This window comes from Myotis daubentonii, chromosome 5, assembly GCF_963259705.1.
Source record: "Myotis daubentonii chromosome 5, mMyoDau2.1, whole genome shotgun sequence".
Lineage (NCBI taxonomy): Eukaryota > Metazoa > Chordata > Mammalia > Chiroptera > Vespertilionidae > Myotis > Myotis daubentonii.
In genome coordinates, this window is record NC_081844.1 from 34,643,933 (window position 1) to 34,666,291 (window position 22,359).

Genomic DNA, 22,359 nt, shown 5'->3' on the forward strand with positions numbered 1-22,359 from the left:
CTAGGAGGTTTAGTTTCAAGTCTTACATTTAAATTTTATTCCATTTTGAGTTGATTTTTTAAAATATATATTTTTATTGATTTCAGAGAGGAAGGGAGAAGGAGAGAGATAGAAATATCAATGATGAGAGAGGATCATTGATCAGCTGCCTCTTATATGCTCCACACTGGGATGTGCCCCGACTGAAATCGAACTGTAACCTCCTGGTTCACAGGTCGATGCTCAACTACTGAGCAACGCTGGCCAGGCGAGTTGATTTTTTTTGTAAGGTAAGGTGTAAGATAAGGGTCCAACTTCATTATTTTACATGTGAATTCCATTTTCCCAACGCTATTTGTTGAGGAGGCTATCCTTTCCCTATTGCATGTTCTTGGCACTCTTGTTGAAGAGCAGTTGACCGTATATGGGTGGCTTTATTTCTGGGCTCTATATTCTGTTCCATTGGTCTGTGAATTTGTCTTTATGCCAGTACCATACTGTTTTGATTACTGTAGATTTAATATATTTTTAACTCAGGATGTGTGAGTCCTCCAGTTTTGTTCTCTCTGATTGATTTGACTATTGGTCTTTTGTGGAGCCACATGAATTACAGAATTGTGTTTTCTTTTTCTGTAAAAAATGCTATTGGGATTGTGATAGAGATTGCATCGAATCTGTAGATTGTTTTGAGTAGTATGAGTATTTTAACAATATTAGCAATACCAGAAAGGAAAAGGAAAAAGGAAGAAATATTACCAAAGAAATGATTCAAAAAAATTTCCAAGAACTGAAAGATAAATGTATCCAGCAAAGTATATAAAAACACACACCTATATCATAGCACAATATCAGACCATTTTAGAATAAACAGATAAAGAAAAGACCCTAAAGTGTCAAGAGTAAGGAAGAAAAAATAAATGGTCACACAGAAAGGCTTATTGGTCAGAATGGCATGGGATTTCTCAGTAGCAACAGGGAAACTAGAAAGTAGTGGGACAAAGGTGTCAAAATTTTAGGGAAAATAATTTGTTACTTAAAACCTATTAACAAATTATATAAAATTTATACACAAAACATTTGAACTGGGTGTGCCTGTATTCCAAATTATTATGCTTGGTTTTAGAATTCATGTTATACAAAATATTCAACAATAGTTAATGTGTAAATCATGGGTTTATTTTTAAAAATGAGTTATAATTCAGGTATGAACATAAGTCCCAGTTTCAGTTTATATGTGTTATTATTAATAGTGTATTTCTTTTACTTTTAATAGTGTTCTAGATTGAATGATAAATTATATTACTAAGTTATGCCTAGGGGATTCAGGGAAGATTGCAGTATAGATGAATAGACATTTTATCCAGGGGAATAATTTAATTTAAATTGGGGGAAGCAGCTCAAAAAAAGGGTTTTAAACAGCTGGGTTGGCTCACCAAGCCAACACTGCTAACAGCATAGCTGATACATGGACCAGGAGTTTTGCTGCAAACCTGGCTGTTTCAGGTTCCTGCCTCCATACCTAGGGTTCTTAAACAGTTTTGGGCTGAAGGCCCCTCTGAAGCTGATCAAAACAATGAAAAATGCTCATAAACCCACATGAGGTCTCAGGGGCTCACAGGCTCCCTGATACCTATCCTTGGATAGACTTCCACTGGGATCCATAAGTGCTGGGTTAAGAATGGGGCCTATTAATTACCTATGACTTAGCAATTTGACTTCTGGATATATAACCCAAAGAATTGACAAAAGGGACTCAAACAGATATTTGCACACCCATGTTCAAAGCAGCATATTCACAATAGTCAAAAGTGGAGGCAACCCAAGTGTCCATTGATGGATGAACAGACAAACAAATGTGGTATATCCATTCAATGGAATATTATTCAGCCTTAAAAAGGAAATTGGAAATTGTGGTGCAACATGAATGAACCTTGAAGACATTATCATAAGTGAAATGAGCGATTCACAAAAGGATAAATACTGTTTGGTCCACTTATATGAGGTCCTTAGTGTAGTCAACTTCATAGAGACAGAAAGCAAAAGAGTCGTTGCAAGGGACTGGGGGAAGGAGGAATGAAGAGTTATTATTTAATGGGTACAGAGTCCCAGTTCTGCAGGATGAAAATGTTCTGGAGCTGGATGGTCCATCGCACACTCTACATCCCCACCAACCAGCAGGAGACACCCTCAGGACACAGGCTGTTGGGCTTCTCATATTCATCCAGAATAGGAGGAGCAGGGACATCTGGGACCCGAACCGCATAGACCAAGGACACTGCAGGAGGGGGAGGCACAAGGTCAGGCACCCTTAAAGGACTTCCTGCTCTGACCTGGGACCAGAGGAAGACAGTGCAGTGGAGAGCTTGAACAGTCAGAAGGCATGACCAACATTTACCCACCAGCAGGAGCAGATGAGTCTCCATAACCTTTCATGTCCAATGCTAGTACCCGGAAACCCGCCTGGACCAGAGCTGGGATCTAGAAAACACAACTCAGGTACATACAGGGTAGTCTTATAGTGTTTGGCTGACACTCCCTCTTTGCTTCCTCTATCCCAGGGGTGGCCAAACTTTTTGACTCGAGGGCCACAATGGGTTCCTAAACTGGACCGGAGGGCCGGAACAAAAGCATGGATGGAGTGTTTGTGTGAACTAATATAAATTCAAAGTAAACATCATTACATAAAAGGGTACGGTCTTTTTCTTTTTTTTTAGTTTTATTCATTTCAAACGGGCCGGATGCGGCCCACGGGCGGTAGTTTGCCCGTGGCTGCTCTATCCCCATGGTCTTGTAAATGGCTCAATCCAAAGTGCCACCTGACATTACCAGGTATTTCATGGAGCTGGAACGAGCCCACCTGGACAGGGCTGCCATGGACCACTGGTGGTAGGGTTTGTGCACTGCATCTAATGCCACATCTAAGGGAGCACCTTTCCTAACAAAGACCTTGTATATTTCTATAATCATTACAAAAATTTCTGGGAGGTGGCATAAAGTGTCTTGAAGAAGTCTGCTTTTTCTTCTTTACTCTGCAAAGGTGGCATATGGACTAACACAGCTCTGAGGTCTGGAGCAATCTCCAGCCCCAACATTTCTGCGGTATCACATCCATACTTTGGCAACAATGCTCCACTGTAAGGTTTCGCTTCTTAATGACATTCGGGCTGGGGCACACCATTAGGCTTTCTCCTGGCCTCGCCTGACTGGGGTACCTTTACCCAGTTTTCCTTACCTGGTACCTCCAAGAGAACCAGCTCTCAGGAAACCCATGGCAGAGGCACACAGCAGGACCAGAGCCCAGCTCCACGAAATGCAGATGCACCCCGGGCTGTGGAAGAGAGAGGTGAACAGGAAGTCACCACACCACCAGGCCAGCCAGAAACAGACCCCTCTTCTGCAGACCATCCAGGCCACTTCAGCATATATCCAGATCTTGTTTGGACAAGATTTCTCAGCCTAAGACCCCAATGCTGAAAGTTGTCTGAAAAGGGACAACTCGCTAAACTGCAATAAAAGCAGGTGGCTTTCACTGTAACTTATATAAGAAGCTTGCAAAGAAGATTATAATGTTGGGGGAGAAAAACCCAAAACCAAAAGAACTTTGCATCTTCCTTAAAAGGCCCTTATACTATTGGAGTTTCTGGTGTGGTTTGCCATGTTTTCAATATTTAAAACTGGGGATCAGTTTTGTGCAGAGTGTAATATTCATGCTAACATGCAGAATACCAGGATTATTTGGTTAAAAGCTGTTTGTATCTTGAATATGAATTTTTTTTTCAACTTTGCTACAAACTTCTAGTCCTTTCTGGGCTACATGGGTGTGGCAGCAGCTGCTAGGGCTCAATATTGGTGTTCTCTTCTCCTGGCACATGGTGGCATTTTCCAGATCTCCCCCCCACTTCTTTGCAGTGGGTATGGCCATGTGACTGAGTTCTGGCCAATGGCATATGAGTGAAAGAAACGTGTGCTACATTCAGGCCCTCCCGTGCTTGGTCCTCCCTCTCTTTTTCTGTCTGAACCTGAATGGATTGGGCCTTGAGGAAGGTGGAACCAGCAGAAGGAAGGGCCTGGGTGCTTGAATGACTGCGTGGAGAGAGCCCACTCCTCACCCACACTGGACTGTGCTGTACAAGAAGCAGACCTGGTATTCAGCCACTGAAAGCTGGGTTGTTTGGGACAGTGCTGGGCCTCCTCTGACTAGTACAGTGGGGTCTAACCAACCAAAGCAATTCAAAATACAGTCAAAATATAGCCTATCTTTCCCAAATGTACATATCTCCAACTTACTACTGGAAATGAATGAGAAAAATAATCTTCACATTATAGAAATTCATTCAGGACAATTCCATTTAGCTGTATCCCAGATTTCTCCAAGCTGGTGTTCCAAACTGGAAGTTTGGGTCATGATTCCCAACAAGCTATTTTGCTCAAGAAAACATTAGGCTGACTTTTCACAAACCCATTCCTGAACTACAATCTTATTAAGAATATGTTCCACTGCCCTAGCCGGGTAGCTCAGTTAGTTAGAGCATTTTCCCAATATACCAAGGTTGTGGGTTGTGGTCAGGGCATGTATAAGAATTAACCAATGAATGCATAAATAAGTGGAACAACAAATCAATGTTTCTCTCTCTCCCTCTCTCAAATCCTATATAATAAAAGGGTAATATGCAAATTGACTGAAACGGAATGAACACCTGCAGCCCCTTGCCCTGGCCAGCCCCGCCCTGGAGTGGGCACCCCCACCCTCATCAGGGGGAGGGCCGGCAGGCAAATCGCCCACAGCCCCTCACCCCAGCTGGCCTACCCTCCGATGGCCTCCATCGGGCTGGGCCTGCTGGACTGACCCCACCAGTGCATGAATTCATGCACCGGGCCTCTAGTCAATAAATAAAAATTAAAAAAAGAATATGTTCCACAGTCTTCCCTTTAGTACTTGGTAAAGGGAGGGAATTTAACTTTAAACTCCATAGTCCTTATATTGAAAAATGTTATAGTGCTGAAGTCCACTCAAATGATCCTCATCAGCCTCTGTTCTAAACGGATCCTAACTAAAGGCCCATTTTGCTGCTTTGTATCTGACTCAGCTGCGTAGCTCAGCAAAAGTGCTTTCCCATCCTTTAAATGACATGTTAACAAAATGGCCTTAAAGCTGGAAAAGGGGAAAGATCTATTACAACCCAGTTTGGGTTGCATTAGCATCCAGGGAGATGCATACAACAGCACCCCCTGCGCCTGGGCTCAGCTGGGGCTCCCCAGAGGTCACTGCTCCAGCTCTTGAGTCTGGGTGGTGGCAGGGGCGGTAAAGCCATTCTGAACACCCTTCTTGAAGGCAAAATGAGGAATCTATCACAAGTGGTGGGAGACGCATCAAGAGGATGACAAGAATAAGCCTGTCCATGGGGTTGAAGCACAAGGTTACAGCCCAGACCCCAGGCCCAGGCAATGAGCCCCTCACTCTTCATCAATATACAGATGAGGTCTGAAGGGGCCTCATAGGAGGGGCTACACTGACTCTGACCCGTAGCTTCCAGTACTACTTTCTTACACTCAACTCCTACTCATCCTGTAATGCCCACTTTACCATGTCGGCTGCAACCCTCTGCCCGCATTTATGGCTGCTGCCTGCATATGGTCTGTGTCTTCTATTGATTTTTGAGAAATTATGCTTGTGGGAGATATGATTTCTCTATAAACAATGGCTATTCAACTACCCTTGATATTGAACAAATGTCTCTGTGAGTCATTTTAGGAGAACCGGTTAGAGTACTCAGCTGATGGAGGGAGAGTGCTCACTTACCTTGATTGGCACATACCCATGGCTCACGTCATTTGGATGGCATGGGATTGGGAGAGGGGCTGGGACTTCTGCTTTGAGAAGCTGAAAGTAGAAGGTACACAGTGAGAGGTACAGTGAGAGAGGCGTCTTCTGCTTCCTTCCATGAGGGCTTCTCAGAGTGAGTTTCCAAAACTCCAGCGAGCTCACCTCCCACAGCCTCCATCAGGGACTGACCAACCCATCCTCCTCTCCTGCGGCACCACCATCTCATTATAAAGCTGTGAACACTGAGATTCAGAGCGATAAGAAATGTACCTAAATTTGCCATCTGAGAAAATGCCAAAGCCAGGATTCACTGCCTCTGTTTGATTAGAGCACAACTGGATGTCATTTCTTCTCCTTCCTTTCAGTTCCGTGGAGGCCCCTGGCTGAGTCCTGACCGATGAAATGCAGACAGAAGAGTATGGCCTGTCGGCCTAGCCCATGAAAATCCCCACCCGATCCTCTACGTCCTCTTTTCCTGATTTCCCAGTTGAGTTTCCGATGTGAACTCGGAAACCACAGGTGGAAGATGGTGGGTCCTCCATCAACCAGATCCTTGAATAGCTGGGCAAAGCCAAGCCTCTGGCTGCCATCAACTGCTTTTACATAAGCAAGAAATAAATACCACTTGGTCTAAAACACTGAGATGTTGGGCGTTAGTATAATTCTTCTCTAGGGCAGTTCCTCAAGGGGTCACCCAGGCTCATGTTGAATACCGCCAGGAACAGAGTTCCCAGAACAGCCAGCCGTACCACCATGGCATGGCTCTATGGCTCTGCTGAAGGGTTTCTCCTCCAACTCAGCCAAAACCAAACTCTCTGTGCCTTCGTTGGTCTGCTAGGGTTGCCATAACAATGGACCATAAACTGAGTGACTGAATCAACAGAAATTTATTTTCTCACTATTTTCAAAGCTAGAAATCCTAAATCAAGGTGTTGGCAGGGTTGGTTCCTCCCGGCCTCTCTCCTTGGCTTGTAGATGGCTACCTGCTTGCTGTGTCCTCATGGCCTTCCCTCTGTGTGTCTGTCCTAATTTCCTCTTCTTATAAGGATAAGAGCCATATTGGATTAGGGTCCACCGAAATGGCCTCATTTCACCTTAATTCGTTCTTTAAAGACCCCATCTATGGCTGGTGTGGCTCCATTGGTGGAGGGTCATCCCATGCACTAAAAAGTCATCGGTTCGATTCCCACACAAGACACATCCCCAGGTTGTGGGCTTGATCCCCAGTGTGGGGCATCCAGGAGGCAGCTGATCGAGATTTCTCTTTCACATTGATGTCTCTCTCTCTCCCCCTCCTTTCCCCTCTCTATAAAATAAAAAACCAATGGAAATAAACATATTTAAAGGCTCCATCTATAAGTACAGTCACATTCTGAGGTCCTGGGGCTTAGGGTTTCAACATATGGATACAATTCAGCGGATAGTCTTCTGCCTGCACGCCGCTTTCTGTCCTCTGGCGTCCTAGGGGTTCCGATAACCCATCTTTTTACAGTATTCAGGTAAATTCCTGAACAAAGTGTCCTTAAGGGGCTTCTATAACTTATTGGTGTCAGTTTCCTGGAGACAGATGACAAAGGACAGGATGAGCACGTGACATGAATGGAGCAGCACGTTAGTGACTTCTGCTGCTCAATTTCTCATCTTTAATCCCAGAGGTGCAACCTGAGGAAGAAGCACTCCACAGCCATGCAGTATTCTCACCTCTAAAATGGGGGAAATAAACTGTGGGATCCACCTCCCTTTTAAACATGGGAGGGTCCGCATAGGTGTCCTCAGCGGGGGACACAGGGTGAGCCCCCCACCTCTAGAGAGGACCTGGGGCATGGCAGTGTGGATGGGGCAGGGGGTGGGCAGTGTGGTGCCCTCTGACGGTAATGAGCCTTGTCTGGCCAGAGGAGCCAAGACATGGACCACTATGGCCAGTGTCCCTTAGGGACCTTCTTTTGATGTGTTCCCAGCTTCCTAGGTCACTCACCAGTGGTGCCCTTCCACGGTGGAAAGGGTGGGGGTTTCCTACTCTAATGGTTCTCCCATGTGTTTGTACAATTTACAAGCCTGTTCATGACTGAGTCCCACAGCCTTCCTGAGAGATAAGAGGCATGTCTCTGTTCAAAAGGGACTCATTTCCATTTTTCCTTGTATCTTCCCCACCCCCCTGAGGAGAAAATGGGTGAGACATGCCTTCCTTTCCCAATTTTACAAAACAGGAATCTGTGGCTCAGATGTGATGAGGGGGCAAACCTCGTAAATGGGACGAACAGGTGGATGCTCCGGTCCCAAGTCTGGGCGCTTTCTGCTCTGCTGGGTGAGGCTTCCAGGCTTGTAGAAGGACTCAATACGCTTGTACCAGATGCTTTAAGGTTATGAAGTCATTAGCTATACATTTTTATTTATTTGTTAAAGACAAAAAGACAATTGTTCTGAGCTAAATTGTGTCTCCTTCTGTTGAAATCCCAACTCTCAGGGCCTCAGAATATGACTGTATTTGGGGGGAAGGTCTTTAAAGAGGTGATTCAGGTTAAATGAGGTCCCTGGGTGGACCCAGGTGAGTAAGAATCCCATTTAACTGGTGTCCTTAAAGGTAGAGGAGATTAGGACACACACAGGGGAAGACCGTGTGAAGACACAGCAAGAGAGCAGCCATCCACAAGCCTAGGAGAGAGGCCTCAGAAGAAACCAACCTGCCAACACCTCAATCTTGGACTTGCAGCCTCCTAGCAAAACTGTTTCAGACCCAGTCTGTGCTACTTTGTGGTAACCCTAGGAAATGACACAATTCCCTTTAAGAAAATGGTTGTGATGCCTTTGAAATCCATTTAGCACAATCAAGTGCATAGGCTCCCTCCTCCCTCCTCTCCTATAACACTGACAACCCTGAGCAAAGAACAGCGTTATGCTAAGGTTTGTGTAACTGTCACTCCTGGACTTGGTGGGATGGGTTGAAGGAAGCCGCCCATTGTCTTCACTATCAGATAAGTGTAAACAAGGATCTTCGAACGCTGGTGAACCTTGAACCCATGGCAAGGGCCAGAGTTATACACCAACTGTCTAGTCCACACAATGGGGGCTCAAGTTATTTCTTGATCAAATAGTCTCAGAGTAAATCCTTCTAATATTTACTGACCTTTAAGACAGTCTGTCTGCTACCACAATTACCTGCCTGACTAAGAGCTAGATGTGTATCCAATATTGAAAAAGGGCTGGCGAGGCCTGGGCACCAGTGGAAGTCCTTCCCCTTGAGTTGGGCTTGCCTGCCTGGCCCCCAATATTTCCAAAATTATCTCTTCTCTCATCTCTTTCATTTGTGTGCGGCCCCTCCTCCAGATCCTGAACCCTGAACCACGCGGGACGTAGGGGAACTTACATAATGGGTGATCTTAGGTAAGCTCAAAAGAGCAAAAGGTTGCTCAGCTTTGGCAGAGGAGGCTAATGGCCAGGCAGCCCCCAGGGGGTGATTAAGGACACCCTGTCCTCACTGTGAGGGACAGATTTTACATAAAAGCCTTCCTTCAGACTGGCATGAGGCATAAACCAGGAGGAACCAAGCAACTACACCCGAGTGCCAGTGGCATGACCTGGCACACAAGGTAAGGGCTGGGTTCCCTACGCCCACTGGGGCAGACCCAGCAGCTAGGTTCTCAATAGTCATTCTGAAGAGTAAAACAGGGTGGCTTTGAAAGCCCCGCTCTTGTCTTGGTTCCCCTGACTCTGACTAGTACAGATTCTTGCTCTCAGAGCATCGTTTCTCTGTCCATTGACTGCAGAGAAAGTAACAAGGTGTTCTTCAAGGACTCCATGGTACTTGCACAATGGGTAATGAACTTCCACCCAGGAGGGCTACCTGGGAACCATGCCTGGAGCAATGAACTGCCTCCACAGTGGTTCTGCTCTGACTTGTTTTGTCTCATGTGACTAAACAGAGACAAGAAACAGGATATCCCACTCAGCACAGACATGCAGTTACCTGCACCCCAGTGACTTTCTCCAGCTCTTGCAGGGCCATGTCACTGTCACGGACGAGGATGGTGACCATTCCTAAATCACGGGCTGGCTTCAGATTGGCCCCGATGTCATCCAAGAAAACAACCTGAATCCAAATACAATGGACACTAGCATCACTTCAAGCAAAGTGAACTTCATGCATGAGAGACAACACCAAAATAAATACATTAATTTGTAAATAGTGACTATCCTGTATAATAAAGAAGCAATATGCAAATTGACCCTCACACCATAACACCGTCACAAGACGGTGGCATGCACAGCAGTGGCAGGGCCGGCAGCTGCTCCACGCGACCCAGAGGCAGGGCATTGGGGCAGCACTCCAGGACTCAGGGCCATCCCACGGTGCACCAGCCACACGGGGTTGGACTCCGGGACTTGGGCAGTCTCATGGTGCAGGGGGAGGGGTCCCGGGTCTCGCGCAATTTCGCGCAACAGGTCACTAGTTTTACAATAATGAGATAAAGAATGATTTTTCTCTCCATGTAACTTTACTCTTAAAATTAAAAACATTTAATTACAGAAGAATCACATAAACACACAGATATATGTGTTCCCACATACACCTACTGATTTCAGCCTGAATTCTGAAGCTGTGAGAAGATTAAGAAAGAATATAAACTATCAAAGTGACATTAAAATTCATCTAGAAAGATCAACACATGTGAATCAACAAAAAAGTATGTCTGCAAAAGAATTGTAATACATGCAGATAAGTAAACAAAGCTATAAAAGGTTAAAAAGTAAAGTTTGGTACTAATAAAGAAATGAACCAAAAAATAATAATCAATGAGATAGAAGAGAGTCTAGGAATAGACCCAAATACAATTACAGTTTAGCTTCTAATAAAAGTGTAATGTCTAATCGATGAAGAAAAAGATTATTTAAAGATTATTTAGCTACTAGAGGCCCGGTGCACAACATTTGTGCACTGGGTGGGGTTGGTCCCTTAGCCCAGCCTGCACCCTCTCATGGTCCGGGACCCCTGGGGTGATGTCCTTAGCGCTGCCGCAGAGGCAGCAGCAAGAGAGGCTCCTGCCACCGCCAATGTGCTCGGCAGCCGTGAGCGCGGCTTCTGGTTGAACGGTGCTCCCCTGTGGGGGAGCTCCTGCATTGAACATCTGCCCTCTGGTGGTCAGTGCATGTCATAACAACTGTTCATTCCTCTGTTTGGTCAATTTGCATATTAGCCTTTTATTATATAGGATTTTACCAGTTTGAGGGGAAAAGTGGATACTCCATATCTTACTTCAAAATAAATTTTGAATGGATTAAAGGTTTAAATTTTAATAAAAATAAAGGAGTAAGAGGTTCTTAGGACAGTAGAAGAAAGCATGGGTGCATTTATTTAAAATCTTGGATTAGAGCAAGCCTGGACTTGTAAGCAGCTCCTTCAACCCCAAAGCCCTAAATGAAAATACATTTACTTATGTGCATACAAAAATTTAGAGCATTGTTATAATGCTTAACCCAGGGACTGAGGAGAGCAGAAGCAAAGTTTTAGAGAAAGACCTTCCTGGTTTCATTGAGCCTGATAAGAATTCCCAATGATGGAGCTCAGGGTTTCATTGGATCAGGTGTGGGTGAGGTGGGGCAAATAAGAAAGAGTCAGAAATGTCAGGGAAAGGAATTTAATCTTGGTCCAATCACCTTTTTGAAAATTAGAGTAGGGGAATACAATGCAAAAAATATTTTAGAATAGGTCAGGATTAAGGGGTGCAGGGGTGCTTGGAAGACTGTTGCAATATTGGAGCCCATTCCTGTTCACCCTTTGGTGGGGTGACCCTGACTAGCCTGTGGCTTTGGGAAAATCTCTCAGGGTTGACCTGTTTTTACAGGTAAACTGAGGCAGCTGGTCTAGAAGTTTTCAATAATACCTATTTTGATCAAGGTCCTATAAAAGCCACAGAGAGGGGTCAGATGCTTATCTTTGGTAGAACTTTCTAGAAAAGATGGGTAAAAAGTCCTTTAGAAGACCTGGCCTGAGAGAAGTGGAACCTGCCACTGGACCTACAACCTTCCTGCCAGGCCCCAGATAACCCAAGCCTGCTCACTCCTCCTCCATTTTTCTTTTTGGCAATATCTCTAGAGCATTCTTTCCCAGTGAAAGGAAGCATCTACTATGTACCTCATTGGGGCTGGCCTTCAAGGTGTCCAACATAAATTTGTAGATCTGAGGATCAGGCTTGGCCATTCCAATCCGACATGACTCTATCAGGAAGTCAAAGTGTGGTCTCAGTTCACACATCAGCTGGGCCAGGCTGCTCCTCTGGGTGCTGTCATCCAGCCAGTTGTTGGTGAGGATGCAGGTTGTAAACCCTGAGCAAGAAGTCACCAGTGAATGGACCAGCTATAGAACTTTGTCCCGAGAAGCTCTGCCTGGAGCCAAGTAGGGTTCTACTCACTTACATCAATCTTCTGACACTGGGAAAGAATCATCTTCCCCCTTAAGCACCTCCTGACATAGGGACACGAGAGTGAACCCACTGTGTATATTAAGGGCTTTCAGAAGCCCAGAGGGAGATGCTGCATCTGCCTCCGGACTGTCCCTCCAGTATACCTTCCAGTCTGTGTTATGTAAAATCTGCTCAACTGCATTTCAAAACACCTGCTTTGGCTTTCAGAGACTGATGCCCATTTCAAAATGCAAACAGAGACAGCAGTGCCCCTGGGCTTTCTCTGCCTAACCAGATGGAGCAAGAACCCCAAGACACTGGAGACGAGACACAGCTGAGTCGATGGTGTGACACTTCCCACATGATATGAGTGAGAAATATGGGGTGGCTTAGCCACAGTGAGGCAAGTCTACTGATAAGTGGGTGGGATGGTTTCAAATATGCTCATGAAGATTTGGGCTCTGACATTTAATAAATCGCCATTGAATGAACATGATCTCATGTCTTAGCCCAGTGGTCGGCAAACTCATTAGTCAACAGAGCCAAATATCAACAGTACAACGATTGAAATTTCTTTTGAGAACCAAATTTTTTAAACTTAAACTATATAGGTAGGTACAATGTTATTAACTTAATTAGGGTACTCCTAAGGCTTAGGAAAAGCCACACTCAAGGGACCAAAGAGCCGCATGTGGCTCGCGAGCTGCAGTTTGCCGACCATGGTCTTAGACCATTTGACACCATCTGAATCCAGATCACCCAACTCATAGCTCATCACTGTGACAAGAGGTTGGGTCATTCAGGTCATTACTAATGTCACCAGAGGGAGAGAATTTTGCTCACAAGGCAGTCTCTGGTAAAAGTCGCTTTATTAAATTCAATTCTTTCATCTTCCCAGCCATTCTGATAGTGCTGCTTTTTGCCATTTGGTATAACTTACTTTGGGACTATGTTTTAAGGACAGTTTTCCATCAAGGCCCAGACGATTTGTGACCTCAAAACACATTTAGATGTACCCTCTACCAAGGGTTCTGGTGTGGTTGGGTCAGAAAACGGCCAGTATTAGATCCTTACCCCTCTTTCTGAGAGCAAGAACCGCCTGAAGCATGCGTTGGTTGATCTTCCTTGCTGAAATGGCCTTGCCAAAGATCTGACTAACAGAGAAATTCTCAGGGAGGCTGATTCCAGAATCTTCGGCGTGTTTCTCATAGTCTTCTTCCAGGAGTGACACCCACTGTAAAAGTAAATTGTCCAGGGACTGTCAGTTGGTACAATCACTTGGAAAAGCTTTTGGCAGCATTTACTAAATCTGAATATGCATTCCTTGTGATTCAGCAACTTCACTCCTGGACACATACATTGCAGGAAATGGAAATGTCTACATGTGTTCACTAAAACATGTACAAAAATGTTCGTGGCAGCATTACTCCTAAGAGCCCCACACTGGAAAATACTCAAATGCCCGTCTATGGGGTGAATTGTGCCCCCTCCCCTTTAAATTCCTGTTGAAGTTGTAATCCCCAGGACCTCAGAATGTGACTGTCCTTAGAAATAGGGTCTTTAAAGAGGTGATTAGGGTAAAATGAGGTCATGGTTTGGCCCTAATCGAATCTGACTGGTGTCCTTATAAAAACAGGAGATTAGAAAACAGACACACACAGAGGACGGGCTGCGAGGACACAGGGCGCAGATGGCCGTCTAATGCCAAGGAGAGAGGCCTCAGAAGAAACGAACCCTGTGGATACCTTGATCTGGGCTACTGGCCTCCAGAGCTATACTATACATAGTCTTCCAACCCTTTCCTCCCATTCTTTCTAGAACATACTCTAATCAAACATTCACCTCCACATTCCAGAAACTTGTCTCATCAAGGTTACCAATGACCTTTTTGTGTTGCTATATCTTATGGAACTCAATGTTAGATATTTTCACTTTACTTGACCTATCAGCTGCATTTGACACAGTTGATAACACTCTTCATTTAAAACTTGATAACCTGCCATGGCTGGGTGGGTCAGTTGGTTAGAGCATCATCCTAATATGCCAAGGTTGTAGGTTCAATTCCTGGTCAGGGCACATACAAGAATCAAGCAATGAATGTATAAATAAGTGGCACAACAAATTGATGTTTCTCTCTCTCCCTCTCTCCCTCCCTTCCTCGCTCTCTGCAAATCAAATAAAAATTTTAAAAAGTAAATAAAACTTGATAACCTCTTGGCTTTTAGGACTCCACACTCTCTTGATTTTCTTCTTTAATGGAGATGCATTATCCATCTCTGATTGCTGGGTCCTTCTCACCAACCTGACCTTTAACATCAGAGTACCCAGGACTCTGGCTCCTTCCATTTATGCTGTCTTTCTCCATGATCATATTAAGTCCAATGGTATGAAAATACCATCTACCTGATGTAAATATATATATACACATTTATTCAACCTGGACCTCTTCCTTGAACTCTGAGTTTGTATATCCAGCTGCCTGTTCCACATCTATTTGGATATCAATGAACATTTAAAATTAAAATATCCCAAATTGAGTACCTGATTTCCCAACCCCCACAGCCATCATCCCTCTTCCATTTAAGAGCAAACCATACTTCCAGTTTGCTTTGGCCAGAAGCCTGAGTCATCCTTAACTTCTCTCTCATGCCTCTCATTCAATCCATCAGGAAAACCTGTTGAATCTACCATCAAAATAGTCCCAGAATTTGACTATTTTTTTTACCACTTCTACCAATACTACCTTAGTTTAAGCCACCGTTATCTTTCTCCTGGATTTTCTAATAGCTTCCATAAGTAGTCTTTGTACAATAATCTTGGCCTTCTTGATCTATTCATATAATAGCCAGAGGAGGTTTTAAAAATATACGTCAGATAACATCACTTTGCTGGTCAAATTCTCCCAATGCCTTTCCATCTCACTCAGGGGAAAAGCAGAAGAAAAAAGAAGCAGAATGGAAAAAGAGATTGAAGTATATTCATACAACAGAATATCATATGGCAAAGAGAATAAAACTATCTACAACTTCATATTTATAATTTTCATTAATATAATGTTGAAGGAAAAGAGCCAGATAAAAAAGAGCATGTCTACATTATTCCATTTACATGAAGTACAAACTAAGCAGAAGTAATCTATAAGGTTAGAGTCAGGATGATAGTCTTAGAGGGCTAGTGTGAAGAAGGGGCTTAAGTGGGGTAATCATGCTGCTGATAATGTTTTATTTATTTATTTTTAATCATTTTTATTGATTCTAGAGAGAGAGGAAGGGAGAGGGAGAGAGAAACATTGGTGAGAGAGAGAGAAACATTGATCGGCTGCCTCTTGCACGCCCCCTACTGGGGATCAAGCCCAAAACCCAGGTATGTGCCCTGACCAGGAATTGAACCATTGACCTCTCATTGCATGGGACAACACTCAACCAACTGAGCCACACCAGCCTGGGGGTAATGTTTTATTTCTTTCCTGGGTGCTGGTGACAAGGGTGTATTTGGTTTGTGAAAACTCATCAAGCCATATACTTTCTGTACTTTTTATTTCTACAATATTATACATAAAAATTAAAAGATGATACATTCCTAAGGTATCTATCCTATCTAATAAAAGAGAAAAATGGTAATTGGCATACAGCGATACCCTTTTCATTGGCTAATCAGGGCTATATGCAAATTAACTGCCAACTAAGATTGGCAGTTAACTGCCAACTAAGATTGGCAGTTAACTGCCAACAAGATGGCGGCTAATTTGCATATGTAGGCACAATGCAGGGAGGCGAAAGGGAAAGCAGGAAGAAGCCCCCTGCCACTGACAGTGATCAGAAATCCAGGGGGGAGCTAAGAGCTGGGGGGCAGGGCAAAGGCCTTTGCCCTGCCCCCCAGCCATGATCGGAGAATCAGGTGCCTTTTCCGCTCTGGCCAGTGATAGCAGGAAGTAGGGGTGGAGCCAGCGATGGGAGCTGGGTATGGTCGAAGCTGGCAGTCCCAAGAGCTAGGGGTCCCTTGCCTGGGCCTAAAGCGAAGCCCACGATCGTGGGGCCGCTGCAGCTGCGGGTCCCCGCTGCCCGAGCCGGACTCCTCAGCCAGAGGCGTTAGGCCTGGGCAGGGGCGGAGCCTGCAACCACAGGGAGCTGGGGGTCCCCTGCCCAGGCCTGACACCTCTGCCAGAGGCCTCAGGCCTGGTCAAGGGGCCGATCCGGTGATTGGTGATTGGAGGGTGATGAGGGTCAACTCCTCTGGCCGAGGCATCAGGCCTGGGTGGGGGGCGGAGCCGGGGATTGGGGGGATATGATGGTCCCCTTTCCCAGGCCTGAAGCCTGGGTCAGAGGCGTCAGGCTTGGGTGGGGGGTGGAGCAAGTGATCAGAGGGAGATGGGGGTCCCCTGCCCAGGCATGATTCCTGGGCCAGAGGCCTCAGGCCTGGGCGGGGGCCAGAGCCAGTGATGGGGGGAGATGGGGGTCTACGCCTCTGACCGAGGCATCAGGCCTGGGCTGGGGGCAGAACCAGTGATGGGGGGAAATGAGGGTTCCCTGCCCAGGCCTGACGCCTCTGTCTGAGGCGTCAGGCCTGGGCAAGGGGCCGATCCTGCGATTGGAGGGTGATGGGGGTCAACGCCTGAGGTTCTCCCAGTATGTGAGAGGGGGCAGACTGGGCTGAGGGACACTGCCCCCCCCCACACACCCAGTGCACGAATTTCGTGCACCGGGCCCCTAGTATATATATAAAAGCCAAAGCAACCTTTACAACTGAATGACCAGAACGACTAGTCGACCAGTCGCTATGAAGCACACTGACCACTGGGGGCAGACGCTCAATGCAGGAGCTGCCTCCTGGTGGTCAGTGTGCTCCCACATGGGGAGCACCACCCAGCCAGAAGCTGGGCTCATGGCTGGCCAGCGTAGCTGCGGCAGTGGGAGCCTCTCCTGACTCTGCGGCAGTGCTACCAAGTGGCAGGTGGCAGGTGCAGGGGGTTGTGATGAGTGTAAGCAGCATAATGATGGCTTGGGCTCCTCCCTGGCCGCCTGCCGCTTGGCGCACTGCTACACCCCTTGGGAGATATCTGACTGCCGTTTAGGCCCAGCCTATGGGGATCCGGCCTAAACTGGCAGTTGGACATCCTCCGAGGGTCCTGGATTGCAAGAGGGCGCAGGCCAGGCTGAGGGCCGCCTCGCCCCCCCCGCCTAGTGCACAAACTTGTGCACTGGGCCCTACAGACTTTTTTAAAGATAAATGGAACCCAAGTAGCCTTTATCTTAGTATAACTGGTTTTTCAGACCTCTTCCTCTAACTTATTCAAGTTTCCTAGAAACTACACACAAGCTAAAAAAGACTAAATGGGTGTATGATTTTCACTGCAATTACTAGAATTCTTTCTATAATTTCTATGTTTGTTGAAAATATATAGTACTTCTTTCTTTCCTTACTTTTCAACAGTATTACTGCAGCTTTTTTTTAATTCAAGCTTAGTAACATTTATTCCCAATAATATCATTCCAGTTTTAATTCACTAGTTGCCACAATCTGTGTGTGTGTGTGTGTGTGTGTGTGTGTGTGTGTGAAAGAGAGAGAGAGAGAGAGAGAGAGAGAGAGAGAGAGAGAGAGAGAGTTTTAAAGTTCAATTCATTATACTCCACACACTAAGACCACATTTGCCTTCACAGAAAAAGTGGGCTCTTGCTTCCTATTACAGTAAGCCCCAAGTTCTCTGACTTATAAGTGGCTGTAAGTCATAAAATTTTTTAAAAATATAGATGGTTTTATCTCTGTATTTATAGAGTAGATTCTCAGTAGCCTTTCTTCTTTGAGGCACTAATAGAGATTCAACTGGTTTTCAATCCTGATTACATTGTTAAAAAATAATTGAGGTTGTAATAACAGTAATAACTATTATTTTCTGAGCACTTACTCTGCACCAGGCACTATGCTAAGCACTTTTCAAGCTTAATAACAACCTGTGAAATTGATAGTATTATCACTCTCATCTTATAGGTGGCAAAACTGAGACTGTGAGAGGTTTAAGCAAGTTGCTGAGGTCACTCAGTCTATAAGGGGGAACTATGGTTCAAATCCTGATCTCTGACCCCACAGTCCACACATAATATAGTTATTAGTTAAGAACCCTCCCCAGTGGCAATATCTGAAAATAGCTACTCCAATGATGACCACTATAAAAAATAAACAGAAAATAATGTGGGTTGGCAAAGACATGAAAAAATTGGAACCTTTGTGCACTTTGGGGGAGAATGTAAAATGGTGTAGCAGCTATAGAAAACAGCATGGTGATTCCTCAAATACTAAAAATGGAACTCTCATATGATCCAGCAGTTTCATTTTTGTATATATACCCAGAAAAAATTGACATCAAGGTCTCAAACAGATATATTAATAATACACCCATGTTTATAGCAGCATTATTCACAATAACACAAAGGTGGAAACAACACAAATGTCCATCAACGGATGAATGAGTAAACTAAATGTGGTATATATATTAAAATACAAATGGGCCGAAACCGGTTTGGCTCAGTGGATAGAGCGTTGGCCTGTGGACTGAAAGGTCCCGGGCTCGATTCCGGTCAAGGGCATGTACCTGGGTTGTGGGCACTTCCCCAGTGGGGGATGTGCAGGAGGCAGCTGATCGATGTTTCTCTCTCATCGATGTTTCTAACTCTCTATCTCTCTCTCTTCCTATCTGTAAAAAATCAATAAAAAATATATAAAAAACACACAAATGGAACCTAATTAGCATTTAGCACATCATGTCCCCTGCTACACCACAGATGAACCTGAAGACATTATGCTAAATGAAATAAACCAGTTACACAAAGACAAATATTGCATGATTCCACAAACATAAGGCACCTGCAGTAGGTAAATACATAAAAAGAGAAAGTTCAATAGCAGTTACAGGGTGAGGAGAGAGAAAAAGAAAGCTATTGTTTAATGGGTATAGAATTTCAATTTTGCAAGATAGAGAGTTCTGGAGATGGATGGTATGCAATATGAATATACTAACACCACTGAACTGTATACTTAAATATAATCAAGTTGGTAGATTTTATGGTATGTACATTTTACCACAATTTCTTTAAAAAGCTACTTTGGCTATTGTAACTCCCTGGCACAGACCTTGAAAAGTTTGGAAATTCCCCAGTCATTGAGGTATGTCTCTCTGCTTGGCCCCAAAAGACAATAACCCAGCCTAAAATGTCCCTTTTGTGTGTCTTTGGGCTTCCAGCCCGTCTTGTGAGTTAAAGGCATAAGGGGTACATGGGTAAAGCAGACACGGCTCTGCCCTCAGAGGGGCATGGTCAGTGCGGGAGATGGGCACGTGGGCACTGAATGCCTTCTCAAGGGTGTCCCTTACCTGGGAAAACGTGATCTCTCCCCTCATGAGACGGAAACTGGAACTATCCGGGTCTCCTTTCTTGAAAACTTCATTGAGAAAACCTCTGAAAGACACATGTCATAAATGTCCAAGGACTTCCTCACAGTGGCAAATGGGGACAGACACTATTTAGATCTGTGGTAGGCAGTTAGACAGACATGAGCAGAGCAAGGATGATGCTGGAGCTGAAATACACCTGATGCCTACATGTATTTACTGAGGGTCAGAACCTCAATGTCCTGGGGGCTTAATGCTTAAGGGCTATTCTCTGGCCCCCCTGTTCATTCCCTCTCTATGTGGGGGCGGGGGTCTAACCCACATGACTAGCAACATGCCAGGGGAGGAAAGGTCAAAGGAGGCTCCGAACACAGGACCAGCAATACGAAAGGTCAGGGGGTCTAAACCTCATGACCAGCCATATGCTAGGGGAGGAAAGGCTACCCTGAGGGCAAAGTCCTGATTTTCCCAGTTTTCCCCATTGCTGGGCACCTGGGGCTTTCCACCCTGGTGACCTGTACATGGTTGTTGTCTTTGCTCTGCTCATGTCTGTCTAACTGCCCACCACAATGTAGATGTAATGAACAGTATGGTTAGGAGTTGCTAAAAGAGACAAACCTTAAAACTCCTCATCAAAAGAAAATAGTTACAAATAAAATACTGATTTTAGTTTTCAATAAAATTGGAAATTTCACAATCATGTTTTGTTGTAGTAAAACATACATGACATAAAACTGACCATTTTAACCACTTTTAAAGATATATATTTTTTTATTGATTTCAGAGAGGAAGAGAAAGGGAAATATCAAGGGAAAAATGAGGAGAGAGAATCATTGATCAGCTGCCTCCTGCAAGACCCCAGTGGGGTCCAGCCCGCAACCCGACCATGTGACGTGACTGGGAATTGAACTTGACATCCTAGTTCATAGGTCGATGCTCAACCACTGAGCCACACTGTCCGGGCACATTTTAACCACTTTTAAGTGTACAGCTCAGTGGCATTAAGTAATACATCTGCATTGTTGTGCAACCATCACCACCATCCATCTCCAGAACTTTTTCATCTTCAAATCTTTGCCAACCTGAAACTCTATACACATTAAACCATAACTCCCCATTCCCCCTCCAGTAATAATTTTAAATCAGATTACATTGCATACATTTCGCAACCTCCTCAGGCTCCCACAAATCATTAACTATGTATGAAATGTAATCTCACACTGTTAACTACAATAATCTGTTAGTGACTTTCACACAACTGAACAACTGAAAGTTATGATTATATCTAAAACTCATTACCTGTCCCCCAAAGGGGTTCTTTACATATTGAATGCATACATTCATAGCTGATAATGTATTGGGCAGAGCAGCTGAAAGCAGCAGATCTGTCCTATGATAAACTGAAGGCAAAGTAATTTACCCTCCTTGGGGAATGTTTTGGTATGAGTGAGTGGGGGAGGCTGGAAGGAAGGAAAGCTAAACAGACCTGGGTGTGGCAGTGTGGGGCAGAAGACGAGTGTTGTTTCCACCCCAACTGGCCAACAGGTGAGTGTGCTGCAACTCAATGCTGCCAAGAGTCAGCACAGACCTGTGGACAAAAAGGGGCCACATACTAAACCTGACAAGCTCAGGGGAGGCGTGGGTGGTGGCCTTACAAACTCAGACACCTAAAATAGCCACATAGGATGGTCTGAAATTGAAAACTTTTTAACCAAAAACAGTGCATGGTCTATATGACAAACCTACAGCCAACATCATACTCAACGGGAGAACACTGAAAGCATTTTCCTTAAGGTCAGAAACAAGACAAGGATGTTAGCTTTCACCACTCTTTCCACTGGAAGTCCTAGCCACAGAGATCAGACATGAAGAAAAAATGAAAGGCATCCAAATTGGAATGGAGGAAGTAAAACTGTAATTATTCACAAATGATATGATATTGTACGTAGAAAACCCTAAAGACTCCAAAAAAAACCCCAAAAACCCAACCCTGCTATATATAATAATTAAATTCACAAAGGAGCAGAATAGAAAATTAACACCTGGAAATCAATGGCATTTTTTTGTTGCTTTTGTAAAATTAAATCTTTATTGTTCAGATTATTAGAGTTGTTCCTCTTCCCCCCACCCCCCATAGCTCTCCTCCACCCAGTTCCCACCCCACCCTTTGTCCTTACCCCGGCAGCTGTCCTCATCCATAGGTGTACGATTTTTGCCCAGTCGCTTCCTGCACCCCCACACCCCTTTTCCCCCAAGAATTGTCAGTCCACTCCCTTTCCATGCCCCTGGTTCTATTATATTCACCAGTTTACTCTGTTCATCAGATTTTTTATTCACTTGAATTTCAGATTCACTTGTTGATAGATATGTATTTGCTGTTCATAATTTTTATCTTTACCTTTTTCTTCTTCCTCTTCTTAAAGAATACCTTTCACCATTTCATATAATGCTGGTTTGGTGGTGATGAACTACTTTAGCTTTTTCTTATCTATGAAGCTCTTTATCTAACCTTCAATTCTGAATGATAGCTTTGCTGGATAAAGTAATCTTGGTTGTAGGTTCTTGCTATTCATCACTTTGAATATTTCTTGCCACTCCCTTCTGGCCTGCATAGTTTCTGTTGAGAAATCAGCTGACAGTCATATGGCTACTCCCTTGTAGGTAACTGACTGTCTTTCTCTTGCTGCTTTTAAGATTCTCTCTTTGTCTTTTGCTCTTGGCATTTTAATTATGATGTGTCTTGGTGTGGTCCTCTTTGGATTCCTTTTGTTTGGGGT

At 44.6% G+C, this 22,359-nt stretch overlaps 1 protein-coding gene across 3 annotated transcripts in view; it reads right to left on the minus strand.

The window, feature by feature from the left end:
- The window catches only part of LOC132235327 (bifunctional epoxide hydrolase 2-like), a 66,073-nt gene that overhangs the window by 30,690 nt on the left and 13,024 nt on the right, over window positions 1-22,359 (minus strand). The window contains exons 2-8 of one of the 3 annotated variants that reach the window (XM_059697527.1): window positions 19,565-19,649; window positions 13,276-13,435; window positions 11,934-12,124; window positions 9,768-9,890; window positions 5,780-5,860; window positions 3,212-3,307; window positions 2,379-2,457 (exon numbers count right to left, since the gene is read on the minus strand). In XM_059697527.1, the coding sequence (XP_059553510.1) occupies window positions 2,379-2,457; window positions 3,212-3,307; window positions 5,780-5,860; window positions 9,768-9,890; window positions 11,934-12,124; window positions 13,276-13,435; window positions 19,565-19,649 (815 nt within the window). The remainder of the gene's footprint in view (window positions 1-2,378; window positions 2,458-3,211; window positions 3,308-5,779; window positions 5,861-9,767; window positions 9,891-11,933; window positions 12,125-13,275; window positions 13,436-19,564; window positions 19,650-22,359) is intronic. The other 2 variants (XM_059697528.1, XM_059697529.1) reach the window with 2 other exon arrangements.